The sequence below is a fragment of the Octopus bimaculoides genome, chromosome 5 (genome assembly GCF_046866305.1).
Source record: "Octopus bimaculoides isolate indiv1 chromosome 5, ASM4686630v1, whole genome shotgun sequence".
In the NCBI taxonomy this organism is placed as follows: Eukaryota; Metazoa; Mollusca; class Cephalopoda; order Octopoda; family Octopodidae; genus Octopus; species Octopus bimaculoides.
Window position 1 is genome coordinate 64572189 of NC_142932.1, and position 14730 is coordinate 64586918.

Genomic DNA, 14730 nt, shown 5'->3' on the forward strand with positions numbered 1-14730 from the left:
TACCTTACAGAAATACTTTAAATGGCTACAAACTTCAGGTGAGTTTTCTATGAAAAAGAAACAATTTCTTCAAGGCTACAAACCATATCTGCTGATCGTTGATACATCTGACAAGATAGTTCACCATCTTGAACATAAAACTGACACATTACATGACAGGGGGGAAGTGCCATTTTAGGTAAATCTGAAAAAGAAAAAACAAACCAGTCAGTAAATAAACAAATATGTCAACTTGAATATATGTAAATATATTCTTGAGTATAAGATTTCATGTGCGGGTGACACATGAAATCTTTCGAGTGGGATCGTTGCCAGTGCCCCTGTACTGGCTCATGTGCAGGCGACACATGAAATCTTTTGAGCGAGATCATTGCTAGTGCCCCTGAACTGGCTCTTGTGCGGGGCCGTCGTAGGATTTTCGAGCGAGATCGTTGCTGGTGCCCCTGGACTGGCTCTTGTGTGGGTGACACATGAGGTTTTTCGAGCGAGATGAGCATGGCCGTTGCCAGTACCGCCTGACTGGCCTTCATGCGGGTGACACGTAAAAGCACCCACTACACTCTCTGAGTGGTTGGCGTTAGGAAGGGCATCCAGCTGTAGAAACTCTGCCAAATTAGATTGGAGCCTGGTGTTGCCATCTGGTTTCACCAGTTCTCAGTCAAATCGTCCAACCCATGCTAGCATGGAAAGCGGACGTTAAACGACGACAACGACGACGACGATGTAAATGTAGGATAGCTTCAAACGTATTCTATGATCAAGTTGACATTCCTACCCAGTCTTTTTAGTTGGTATCATGTACTGGAACTACATTATCTAACTTATCTTTCTTTTTTGAGATTTTACCTTACAGCCATAAAAGTCTGAGTTCAATTGCACTGCAACTTGGGTTAATATCTTCTATAACAGCTTTGGGTTACCTAATGTCCAGTAAATTAGATTTGGTAGATGAAAACTGTGCCAAGGCTTGCCATTTGTGTACGTGTGTGTATTCTAGTTTGTCTAGCATCCTTTTTCCATGCTAGCATAGGTGAGATAGTGGGTTATTCAGAGATAGCTTTTACAGTTTGGTGCTTTTCCTGTTACCAACCCATACCTGTTTTTAAAGTAATTTATTGTTTAATTTTACACTGATCAATCAGAAAGTCAACAAAGATTTGATTTGGTCAAGCAGTGACAAGTATAGAAAATAATCAATTATGCAACACACTGAGCTACCTATTTCAAGCACAACACAATGGTCAAACAGGGACTAGAGCAAAGAAAATGAATTCAAAGTCACATGATTAGCCATAACAGTGCCTATATTTATAATTTTTAGCAATTGACAAGAAAACTGGTGCATTTGAACATAACCCTCACACTTTATTAAACTTAAACGGTATAGATGCTCCTCTCCCATGTAATTCTTGCATTAAATTAGTGATTGGTCTGTTGTGCAACTGTATCCAATGATGCAATCATTTACAAACTGGTTTATTTGTTGCCCAATCAGAAATCACTGCAGAGATGCTCAAAATATCTGGCCGTGTCAGCTATAGCCTAGTCACCCATATTGTTAACCAGGTGATACACGAAGGAGTCATACCCAATGACTGGTGTAGCAGCACTATAGTCAACTGTTACAAAAGTAAAGGTGACGCCTTAGATACAAATAATTACAGAGGTATCAAGTTGTTGGATCAGGTAATGAAAGTCATGGAGAGGGTCATAGCCCAACTAATTAGGGAGTGAGTCAGTTTAGATGAGATGCAGTTTGGGTTCGTGCCAGGGAAAAGCACCACTGATGCTATATTTCTGGTAAGACAGCTGCAGAAGAAATACCTAGCCAAGGATAAACCTCTGTATCTGGCTTTCGTTGACATGGAGAAAGCTTTGACAAGGTCCCCCGATCCCTTATCTGGTGGTCAATGAGGAAACTAGGGATAGAAGAATGGTTAGTGAGAGCTGTGCGAGCCATGTACAGAGACGCTGTCAGTAAGGTGAGGGTTGGCAATGAGTACAGTGAAGAATTCCGGGTAGAGGTAGGGGTCCACTAAGGTTCTGTCCTCAGCCCCCTCCTATTTATCATAGTCCTCCAGGCGATAACAAAGGAATTCAAGACAGGATGCCCCTCAGAGCTCCTCTATACTGATGACCTTGCACTAATTGCTGAATCACTATCAGAACTGGAGGAGAAGTTTCAGGTGTGGAAGCAGGACTAGAATCGAAGGGTCTTAGGGTCAACTAAGCTACAACCAAAGTTCTAATAAGTAGGAAGGTAGACAAAACACAAACCCCTTCAGGTAGATGGCCCTGCTCGATCTGAAGAAAAGGTGTAGGTAGAAACTCTATAAGATGTACCCAGTGCAAGCTATGGACATATAAGAGGTACAGCAATATCAAAGGCAGGTTAACTAGGAAGTTATTTTTTGTATGTGGCAAATGTTCAGGTGCAATAAACACTGAAAATGTGCAGAAAACAATTTCTGTCACATTCCAGGGAGAAAAACTGGACGTAGTTAATAACTTCTGATATCTGGGTGACCAAGTTAGTGGTGGGGGTGGGTGCGCTGAACGTGTAGCTGCTAGAATAAGAATAGCCTGGGCAAAGTTTAGAGAGCTCTTACCTCTGCTGGCGACAAAGGGACTCTCACTCAGAGTAAAAGGCAGACTGTATGACGCATGTGTACGAACAGCCATGCTACATGGCAGTGAAACATGGGCCTTGACTGCTGAGGACATGCGTAAGCTCGCAAGGAATGAAGCCAGTATTCTCCGATGAATGAGTAATGTCAGTGTGCATACCCGACAGAGTGTAAGTATCTTGAGAGAAAAGTTGAACCTAAGAAGCATCAGCTGTGGTGTGCAAGAGAGACGATTGCGCTGGTATGGTGATGTGGCAAGAATGGATGAGGATAGCTGTGTGAAAAAGTGCCACACCCTAGCATTGAGGGAACCCGTGGAAGAGGCAGGCCCAGGAAGACCTGGGGTGAGGTGGTGAAGCAATTCTCCAAACATTAAGCCTCACCAAGGCAATGACTTCTGACCGAGACCTTTGGAAATTTGCTGTGCATGAGAAAACCCGGCAAGCCAAGGGAGACCAAAATCCAATGCCTCTGCCAGGGATGTAGCCAGCCGACTTATGCGTAACATTCCTTCTTTGGACACTAAACTCCGCCTGCGAAGACCTGTTGAGGCAAGTGAAATCGAAATCGAACTAAATTTGTAGACTGTCACCAATGCCAACGTCTTCATTGAACACTAAACTCGGCTTGCGAAGACCTGTTGGGGCAAGTGAAAGTGAAATCGTGTTGGCGCCAGTACCAGTAAATCACTAAGAGTACAGTCCGGGCGTGATCGTTGCCAGAGCACCAGCTGTCTGGCTTTCGTGCCGGTGGCACGTAAATAGCACCATTTGAGCGTGACCGTTACCAACATCGCCATCCTGGCACTTGTGCCAGTGGCACGTGAAAAGACATTCGAGCGAGTTCGTTGCCAGTACTGCTGGACTGGCTCCTGTGCAGGTGGCACGTAAAATACACCATTTCGAGTGTGGCCATTGCCAGTACCTCCTGATTGGCCTTAATGCCGGTGGCATGTAAAAGCACCCACTACACTCTCGGACTGGTTGGCGTTAGGAAGGGCATCCAGCTGTAGAAACTCTGCCTGATCAGATTGGAGCCTGGTGTAGCCATCTGGTTCACCAGTCCTCAGTCACATCGTCCAACCCATGCTAGCATGGAAAGCGGACGTTAAACGTTGATGATGATAATGATGATGTCCTTTGTAGCATCAACAACTGTGAAGTGAAAAATGGAGTTGCACAGAGTTACGTCCCTTGACTTAGAGACTCTCTGCGATGGTTAGAATAAAGTTGGAGCCTGACGGAAGCAAAGTGACTGGTGTCATGCAGATGGCACCTATGATGGTGGCATGTAAAAGCACCCATTACACTCTCATAGTGGCTGGCGTTAGGAAGAGCATCCAGCCGTAGAAAACCATGCTAAATCAGACTGGATCCTGGCACAGCTTTCCAGTGTGCCAGCCCAATCAAACCATCCAACCCATGCCAGCATGGACAATGGACGTATGATGATGATGATTAACAGCCAAGAAATAGCAGTTAAATCTTACTGAAAGAAACAAGGTGTATAATGTAGTTCAAAATACGTATTTTCGATGTAAAATTAGAATATGTTAGATTAATCAAAGTTCATCTGAGATAAGCAACATCATACCTAACATGTCTCCACTAGATATCCTATTTTTAGTCTTTACAACATTTAACTCTAAAAACTCAAAATATATATATAAACGTTGTCAATATTTGAAGCATTGATATTTTTAATAGCTGAGACTCAGCACATATTATTAAAAGAAAGAGCAAAAATAAAAATAGCCACAGAGATAGTCAGAAAATGTAATATTTACTGCAGATACATAAGTTACAGAAATTAGTTCCTTTGTTTTTATAATATTTATATGGTTTCAGCTTCTGACTTGTACACAAGTTGTACATAGTGTTTAACAAAAATTGTTTGTAATGTTTCTTGTGATTATATAAAATAAAAATTAAATTTAAAAAAAAAAGCACCATCAACTGAAATAATCCCAAGTTTTTACTAATGTGTAAAGTCCCAGAATCATATATATTGTAGCAATGAGTTTCTACATTCTCTCTATTTGGAGCAAACAGACTAACCACTGTTTTTAAATTACCACACTAGACTGACTGACATTGTATGCAATACTTAATGAGTATTAGGATTACAGCAGCTGGCCAAAAGAAAACTACATAAATATTTCACACAAATGGAAAGTGTATACGAGGGTTGACTAAAAAGTTCATAGGCTGACTAAGATTATTCCCATGGAATGCGACCAAATAAGGTCTATTTTTCAACATAGCCTCCCCCTTGCAGTCCACACACTTCTACCATCAGTGTTCCAGTATTTGGATCCCATTGCTGAAGAAGCTTTCATCCTGTTAATCAAAAAAGTCATCAACAGCAATAAGACATTACTGTGATACTGGTTCCCAAGCCAAGTGTTTTTTCACGTTGGGGAAAAGATAATAGTCAGATGGGGCCAAATCAGGAGTATATGGAGGGTGATCAGCTAGCTCAAAGTCACAGTGATGCACACCAGCCATTGAAACCAAGGACTTCTGTGCTGGGGCATTATCTTCATGAAACAAAACCCCTTTTGTCAGTTTTCCAGGGCGTTTGGTCTTGACATCCATTCCTAACTGCCTCAGCAAGTTAGCATAGCACAGTCTATTGATGGTGTGGCCCTTCTGAAGATAATCAATAAACACAATGCCTTTTGCATCCCCCAAAATTGAGGTCAACACCTTCTCTGCAGATGACATAACTTTGGCATCCTTTGGAGTAAGTGAGGAGGGGTGTTTCCTTTGAATGGATTATCTCTTTGTCTCTGGTTCAAAGTGATGAACCCAACATTCATCTTGGGGTTAGGAAATGTTCAAGGAAACTAGCTAGATCTGCCTCAAACATTTGTCAGATTTTATTGGGATGTTATCAACTTGGTGCGCTTTTGATTAGGTGTCAGAAGACATGGCACCTACCAAGCAGAAACTTTCATCATACCAAGTTCATTGTGCAAAATATTCTCAACTCTCTCATGGAATATGCCAATAGAATTGGCTATTTAATTTATAATCAATCTCCTTTCATTCATCATCATGTGGTGAACACAATCAATGCTTTCCTTGGTGGTGGCAGTTGCAAGACAGCCAGACCTTGGGTCATCTTCAAGACTCTCCATTCCCCTCCTAAATTAGGTCGCCCACTTTTCCAAAGTTGATAAAGATGGAGCATAATCCCTTAGTGTAACAACCATGTAAGCAACGTAAGCATGAATGTCATTGGGGGGCTAAACCCTTTTTATGCAGGTACTTGATAACATCACAATGCCAAATTTTGTCCATTTTCAAGAGAAGTCACTACTAGTTACTTTCGAAGTGTTCTTTGAACAGTCAGATGTCAGTTCACCTAGAAAGAAACAATGCAGATATTAATAAGAGTTGAAATTAATGCATGCAAGATTTCACAGCTTTTGCATCACCCCTTCATAGTCAACCTATGAACTTTTCAGCCTACCCTCATATATTGTCATCATTTAATGTCCTTTCCCATGCTGGCATGGACTGGACAATTTGGCAGGATCTGGTGAGCCACAAGGCTGTGCAGAGATACATGGTTATTCCATATTATATAAGAGTGAGTAGTAGTACCTGGAGAGAAGATGAAGATGGTAGCAATGGGGTGCTATAGCAAACACAAAGTACAAGCAGAGTGTAAGAAAAGATATGGCCATTGGTTCAGGGGGAAAAGGTGGATAGTTTGATATGAGTGTGAGAGGAGAGATAGGGTTAGAGGAGTATGTATTGAATGATGAGCAAATATGGATATGCAGTTGATGGTTAGTATCAGTATAGAGAGGAGGTATGGTGAGAGATAGCAGTGGCTCGGGAAGAAGGTTAGAGCAGAAGGTAGAGATATATAATGTGCAATGTGTAGGAGCAGCAGAGGGAGATGTTAGGGGTTCATAAGGGTGTCTACAATGAGCTGGACATGAAAGTGGATATGGAAGGGAGTTGCAAATATATGAGGTGTTAAGATAGAGTATGATGAAGAAGAGAAATATCTGATGGCACAGAATGAAGGTGATTGGTAAAAATAAGGAAGGAGATAACTGGTAGTGCAAAGGTTGATAAGGGACTAATATGTGTTGAGTCTGCTCTCAAGAGATTACAGCTGCTGATTAAAGGAGTGATGGCAGGCTAGGTGTTAGGAAATGGAATGTGAGGAAATGCTTCATAGGGCAGAATGGGTTACAAGCCTACAAAGAATGTCTTCTTGAGCACAGTAAGTCACCAATTATGTTAGTTACTAGTGTACCCATGCCATCAGAAATGATGGCAAGAAAATGATATAGAAAATAAAATTAAAATAAAACATTACAACTTTTATCTCAGTAATTGCTTCAACACCACATTTCTAGTGACAACCCTACTAGCAATGGGGTCACCTTGTTTTGGATGGTCCATTTCAGTATTAACTATTATTCTTCCATTCTTCTCCTCAATGTTCTCTCTCAATTTCTCTCCTTTGTGCTGCTTGTGTTTCTTCCATTTCATCTTGTCACCTTTGCAATGCGCTCGTTCTTAGATATTCTTTCCTCATCTTGGCGCTTTTGTGCTGCTCTCTCTCTCTTTGGATATCTCTCCTTTGTGCAATTAGGTGCTCCTTTTCATTTTGACGCCTTCTTGCGCTCATCTCTCGTCTCACTTCTTGTGATTGATTTAATAACCTTAATGTATTGCTTAATCTTCTTGCATCCAGTTCGTCCTGAGTGAGACTGACTGTTCTTTGCCTTTGTCTTTCTCTGGCTAACCGTCACCTTCTGTCTGATTCATTCTCCATAGAATGTGGATGAGTATATTTAATACAACAGAACATATATATTTCTGTGTGTACATTAGTTTGCTTATATTTCTATATGTAACAATACAAAGTCCAAAATTACACAGGATTACATTAACAGCATATACAGAGACTCTGTTATTATTTTTTTCCAGCAACGTCTACACATTCTCAGCCTCTATCTGTCTGTCCTCACTCTCTTTACCGACAGAAACAGAAAAAGGTCTTGAAGACAAACTTCACTGCCTTAGCAAAATTCTTCATCTTAATATAAAGCTGAAGTTGTGTGTCTGTGTGAAACCTTTTTAAAAGTGTATAGAAATCCACATTTTCCACTTTTACGTAAAATTTTTTACATCAATGGAATTTTCTCGATGTGAACTTTCCAGTGCAGTAATTTGATTTTTTAAATTCCGTTTACTTTGTGTGATTTAAGGGAGATTTGGCTGTTGTTTCTAGCAACTTTTATATTTCTTCCCTTCTACCTGGAACGGCGTTCTTACACACGCGCTCAACATATAATACAGAGAGTAAGAGTACAAGAGAGAGAGAGAGAGAGAAAGAGAGAGAGAGAGAGAGAGAAAGAGAGAGAGAGAGAGAAAGAGAGAGAGAGAGAGAAAGTAATACATACAAAGTTATAGATTAAACTTTCCTCTCAGCATTCTTTACCTATTTTTCATAACATTCATACGTAAAAACACACACAACCACACATACGTGATCTGTGACAACAACATACACATTGCTCTTGTTCTCTAATCAGTTCTCCCCCTTTTCCTCTCTCGCTCTCTCAAATTCATACAGGTGCAAGTAAACACAATCATTCACAAAAATATAACTCATGTTCGTCAATGTGGCATAACTACAGAGTTGTACCCCACGACTTTGGAAGGTCATAACTTTTAGAAAAATGAATATTTTTTAATGAAATTTTCTATGCATATATTATTTATTATGTAGATTCCGAATATGCAAAAATTGACAGTGAAAGTGTTTTGGGAGGAGGGTGGGGGACAATTTTCGGAAATTCCACTTAAATTCCTCTTAACTTCCAGGAAAATGAATATTTTTTCGTTAAATTTTCTCCAAATATACCTTGATGTATGTACATTTCGAGCATGTAGGAATTTTGAAGGAAACAAATGCAGGTTATTTTTGAGAAGTGTTCCCCACTCAGTGGTGTTTCAGAGCAAGTCGTCCATATTTGTTTCATTTTTCTCTATTATGTGCATCCTTAGATTTCTAATGAAGTAATAGGCAGTGAAGAGAAGCCGTCATAAGAAAACTTTTAACTACCTTTATTCCTTTCTCCCCCTCTCTATACCTCTTCCTCTCTCGCTCTCTCAAACGCATACACGTGCAAGTACACAATCATTCAGTAAAATACAACTCATGCTCGTCAATGTTTTGTAAATATACCACGATTTTCACTAGGGTGTTAGGGTTAGGGTTTTAGGATCAGGTTAGGGTTTTAGGATCAGGTTAGGGTTAGGATTAGTATTACGGTTACAGTTTTAGGGTCAGGGTTAGGGTTAGTGTTAGGGTTAGTGTTAGGATTAGGTTTAGGATTAGGGTTGGGTAATTGTGCGGGTATTAATCTGAAAAATTACAGATATGTGAAAAGTACCGACCCTGCCATCTTTTATAACTTTTGTTGTTCTGTTTAATATATACATAGATTATGCCTCCAAAGAAGAGGTTTAAAATGACAGCAACAGACTGCAGCAATTCACCACATTCCAGAAGCTACTTTGAACATAATGCAAAATGGTGCATCAACATCTTCTGCCCAATCTGATAGAATTCTGGCAAAACTGTGTAGCAACAGATCGCCAGCAATTCCTTCATCACAAATTGCTGTCCTAGCTCCTGCAAAAAGGGATTACCCAGCTATGTATAATCAGGGCAGCCCGAAAAGTTTTTTTGCACAAGCATTTCTATAGCCAATTAGACGGATGAAATTTACATACGCTTAATAATTTTACGCAAAACAGCCTAATTTCATCGTCTTTTGAATTATGAACATATTTACATCATAAGGGTTTTTTCGTTGTAAGGCTTTCCTTTTTAGTTGATTGTCACCTAGCAAGACTTATCGTAGATGGCATAAGTCACACCCGGACAACGTCGGGTTATACTGCTAGTTCATAAATATTTACAAACATCACGGTATCAACAAGTATCTGTAAATATTTATAATTACCTTCCTTTTATATTTAGCTTTCTTTAAACAGACAACATTATCAAGCTTTCTTTCGATAAACAATATTTTAATTCTATGACTTAAAAATTACTACTTATTGACTTAACTTATATTCTATTAACTTTGCAAATTTTTAAGCAGAAAATATTCCAGAACAGTCAAGTATCCATAGAGATACATAATAATTTTGAGGTGCAAAAATCTTATTTACTTATATATTGTTATTAATGTCTACCAGAAAAAAAATCAGCGTTTGTCGAATGAAAATGTTGTTGAGAGAAAGAGTAAAAAAGAGAGAGGGGGGCGAAAGAGAGAGAGAGGGGGCAAAAGAGAGAGAGAAAGGAGGCGAAAAAGAGAGAGAGAGGAGGTGAAAAAGAGAGAGAGTGTGTGTGTGTGAGTCTGTAGATAGAGAAAGGAGGCAGCGTTTATCAATAAAGTGAAAAGGTTTTTGTTGAGAGAGAGAAAGCGAGAGGTGCTGCATGATATCACTCCCTCTCTCACTGTTATTACCATTTTGTCTCTTCTCTTTTTTTTACTCTTACTTACACTGCTATTTCCTCATTGCGTGATTTTGGACAAACTTACCAATAGGCTCATTATTATAATAGATTTTCACTCTTCTGTAGGGTTCAACATCTTGAGATCTGCCTTCACCCAGATTTTCCAGGGCCTCCCTATTCCACTTTAGGACCAGCACTTCTTTATGCAGCTGCCTTTCACCCATCTGCATCAACTGACCAAACCAGCACAGTGTTCTCTCTTGCACATTACATCTAATTCCACTCAGCATTTTGTGGTACATGCACTGATGTTGCATATTCAACGAAGTATACTAGCTTCATTCCTCTCTAGTTTTTGCATGTTCTCTGCATTTATGACCCATGTCTCACTACCACTGCTGTTCATACACAAACATCACACAATCTGCCTCCCACACTGAGAGAGATCTTTTGTTGCCAACAGCTCTAACAGCTCTCTGAACTTTCTTCACCCTATTCTTATTCCAACAATTATACTTCCCAAACAAAAATTCCTTTACTGTAAATTAGATTATTTAGATAACTGAAACTATCTACTACCTCTAGGAAACTGCCAAGGCATTTGAGAAAATCAATTTCCTGTATGTTCTTAGTGTTTATTGTTCTTGCACATCCACCACATACAAACACTACTTTCTCTGATAATCTTCCTGCATTACCACTGCAGTTCTTACGTGTCCCTGCTTACACTGGGTACACTGCATAGAATTCTTGCTATTCCTTTCCTACATATTAAGCAGGGTAATTCACCTGAAGTGGGGGGGAGTCTTGTCTGTCTTCCTACTTACTAGAACTCAGGCTTTAGGTAAGTCAATTTTAAGGCCCTTTCATTTCAGGTTTTGCTTCTACACTTGGAATTTCTTTCCTAATTCTACTCTAAATTCCATTATGAGAACAAAGTCATTGGCATATAATGACTCCCAAAGGCAATAAGTCTGAAATTTCTGTTGTGGTCTGAAGAACTATGATAAACAAAAGGGGGCTGAGAACTGAACTATCTGCAAACTAAATTTGTAGCTATATTCATTGCCAATTTCCACCTTACTGATATGATAGTGTACCGGTACATGACTTGGATGGCCGTTGCCAACCACTTATCTACCCTTCATTTCCACATTGACCACCAGATGTCAAGTAGAATGGTTTACTTTTGGGTAAATACTTATCCTACAGCCATCTCACTAGGAAGATAGTATCAGTAGTACTTAATAGAACAAAGCCAAAATGCATCTCATCAAATTCAATTCTATTAAGAATTACAGCGTGATGTGCTGCTTGACTGGTCCCCCCTCTCTCTCTCTCTTTATATATATATATATATATATATATATATATATATATATATATGATGATGATGATGATGATCTTTTCTCCCGCCATGCCTCTGTCTACCCCTCCATCCTCTCTAAATCAGTCCCTCTCTCTCTCTCGTAGTTTTTCCTTAAGGTCTTCAGTTTCTGGGTATATATAAATGAGAAATCCATTCTAAATTATCTCAATCTCTTCTCCGCTGACATACTACGACGAAGTCTCCATGATGCAGAAAAGATAGAGATTTTTATTTATTTACGGCCTCAAACATCTCATACCTTCGCGCTTTAGTCTGCCCTCTATTATTTATCTTGTTTCTCTCCATGAAATTCAATTGAATTCAGTTTTTGTCTTAAATTCATACTTATTCATTTTCTAAGCTTCCTAAATTCATGCTACGTATATATTCTATTCACCTAGATTTCATTGCTCTTTTAAAAATTACGATTTATGCATTGTTGTCTCTCAAATATTTAAAATCTACAATTAAGAGCCCTATCTCCTCGCTGACGGTACCTACCCACCCCTACCCATTTTCCTTTATTCAAAAATTCTTATCGCTCCTTAAAATTATGGCTTTTAAGTGTTGATTTCTCAGCCCAAGAATTACAGCGTGATGTGCTGCTTGACTGGTCCCCCCTCTCTCTCTCTCTTTATTTATATATATATATATATATATATATATATATATATATATATGATGATGATGATGATGATCTTTTCTCCCACCATGCCTCTGTCTACCCCTCCAACCTCTCTAAATCAGTCCCTCTCTCTCTCTCTCTCTCGTAGTTTTTCCTTAAGGTCTTCAGGTTCTGGCTATATATAAATGAGAAATCCATTCTAAATTATCTCAATCTCTTCTCCGCTGACATACTACGACGAAGTCTCCAAGATGCAGATAAGATAGAGATTTTTATTTATTTACGGCCTCAAACATCTCATACCTTCGCGCTTTAGTCTGCCCTCTATTATTTCTTGTTTCTCTCCATGAAATTCAATTGAATTCAGTTTTTGTCTTAAATTCATACTTATTCATTTTCTAAGCTTCCTAAATTCATGCTACGTATATATTCTATTCACCTAGATTTCATTGGTCTTTTAAAAATTACGATTTATGCATTGTTGTCTCTCAAATATTTAAAATCTACGATTAAGAGCCCTATCTCCTCGCTGATGGTACACCCGCCCTCCCACCCCCTCCCACCCCCTCCACCGTAAGTGCATTCCTCTGTCATCCTGTCATCCTCGGCTGTCTCCCGGAACCCATCTAGTGGCCTTGGCCATCCTCTCCCCTACCTTTGGGTAGCGCATTAAGTTTGAGTAATGTTTGCAGGTTGTAGGTACTGTTTTGCTTATGAATTCTTCCAATTGCAAGTTTTCTTTTCAGGTACACAACACTGCTTTTCCCCTTCCCAGGCTACAGGCCCACACCCCCAACACCCATACTGTTAGGATTGGCACTCTCAACGTCGGCACGCTGAAAGGTAGATCTGGTGAAATTGTTGAGATGCTTGAACGGAGACGCATAGATATGTGCTGCATCCAGGAAGTAAGATGGAGAGGAGGTTCTGCGAGGTTCCTCACAGGCAAAGAACACAGGTACAAGATTTTCTGGGCAGGGAACACTGACGGGGTCGGGGGCGTAGGAATACTTCTAGCGGAGAAATGGGTGGATAAGGTAATCGAGGTCGTTAGAGTAAGTGACAGAGTACTTAAGATCAGACTAGTGCTTCATCATAGATTAGCTACTGTCATCTCAGCCTATGCACCTCAACCGGGGCTACCAGATTGTCTGAAAGACCAATTCTATGACACCCTCTTGCAAACTACCTCGTCGACGAGTGACAGGGACCTTCTCTTTGTGGCTGGAGACTTCAACGGTCATGTCGGACGTCGTGCTGGAGGCTTCCATGGCATACATGGAGTCTATGGCTTCGGTTCCCGCAACGAGGAGGGAACCAGACTGCTGGAGTTCTGTGATGCAACCGATCTTATGGTCTGCAATACCAACTTCAGGAAACCTGCCAGTCACCTAGTCACCTACCGCTCCGGCAGACACTCTAGCCAAATCGACTACATCCTCGCCAGAAATAGGGAAAGAGGGCGGCTTATAAATGCCAAAACCTACCCTGGCGAAGAATGTACCCCACAACATTAGTAGATTAGTAGTTAGTGACTTTGGGATCAAGGCAAAATGGGTGCCCAGAATTAGACAGGCTTGGAGGAGAAGGGTGTGGAAGCTTAAAGACCCTGCAAACGGACAGAGACTTAGAGACAAGTTACTTGAAGCATTTAACGAAATAGAAGGGGATATAGCATCATACAACGTGGAAGACAATTGGAGATTTCTGCGGGACAACCTGTTGAAAGCCACCGACCAGATTTGTGGGTGGTGTAAGGTCCCCTCCCGACCCAGAGTAACGTGGTGGTGGAACAAGGAGGTAGACAGGGCTATTAGACAAAAGAAACAGGCTTGGAAGGACTGGAAGAACGGTGGTAGCAGGGAATTGTACCAATGTGCCAGAAGGGAGGCTAGGCGACAGGTTTATTTAGCCAGAGGGGAAGCAGATAAGGAAAGATTTTCCAATGTTCTGCGCCGTGAGGACCAAAGACTCGAGGTATTTCGTGTTGCAAGACAGTGTAGGAGAGAGAATAGTGATGTTGTAGGAGAGAAATGTGTTCGCATGGATGATGGTACGCTTGCACTAAATGAGGATGCAAAGAAAGAGGTCTGGAGATGCCACTACGATAGATTGCTTAATAAAGAGAATGAATGGGAGAAAGAGAGCTTGCCGTATGTCGACCCAATAGAGGGACCAGCTATCCGAGTTGATAGTACCAGGGTAGATAAAGCAATTAAGAGTATGAAGACCGGGAAAGCCCCAGGCCCATCAGGAATCACTGCAGAGATGCTCAAAATATCTGGCAGTGTTGGCTATAGCCTAGTCACCCGTATTACGAACCAGGTGATACACGAAGGAGTCATACCCAATGACTGGTGTAGCAGCATCATAGTCAACTGCTACAAAGGTAAAGGTGACGCTTTAGATACAAATAATTACAGAGGCATCAAGCTGTTAGATCAGGTTATGAAAGTTACAGAGAGGTTCATAGCCCAACTAATTAGGGAGCGAATCAATTTAGATGAGATGCAGTTTGGGTTCGTGCCAAGTAAAAGCACTACTGATGCCTTATTTCTAGTGAGACAGTTGCAGGAGAAATACCTAGCTAAGGATAAACCTCT

At 40.5% G+C, this 14730-nt stretch overlaps 1 protein-coding gene across 5 annotated transcripts in view; it reads right to left on the reverse strand.

The window, feature by feature from the left end:
* The window catches only part of LOC106877648 (thymidylate synthase), a 165528-nt gene that overhangs the window by 39433 nt on the left and 111365 nt on the right, over nt 1–14730 (reverse strand). For all 5 annotated transcript variants that reach the window (XM_089352348.1, XM_089352350.1, XM_089352352.1 and 2 more), the window contains one exon: nt 84–184. In XM_089352348.1, coding sequence (XP_089208474.1) covers nt 84–184 — 101 coding nt within the window. The remainder of the gene's footprint in view (nt 1–83; nt 185–14730) is intronic.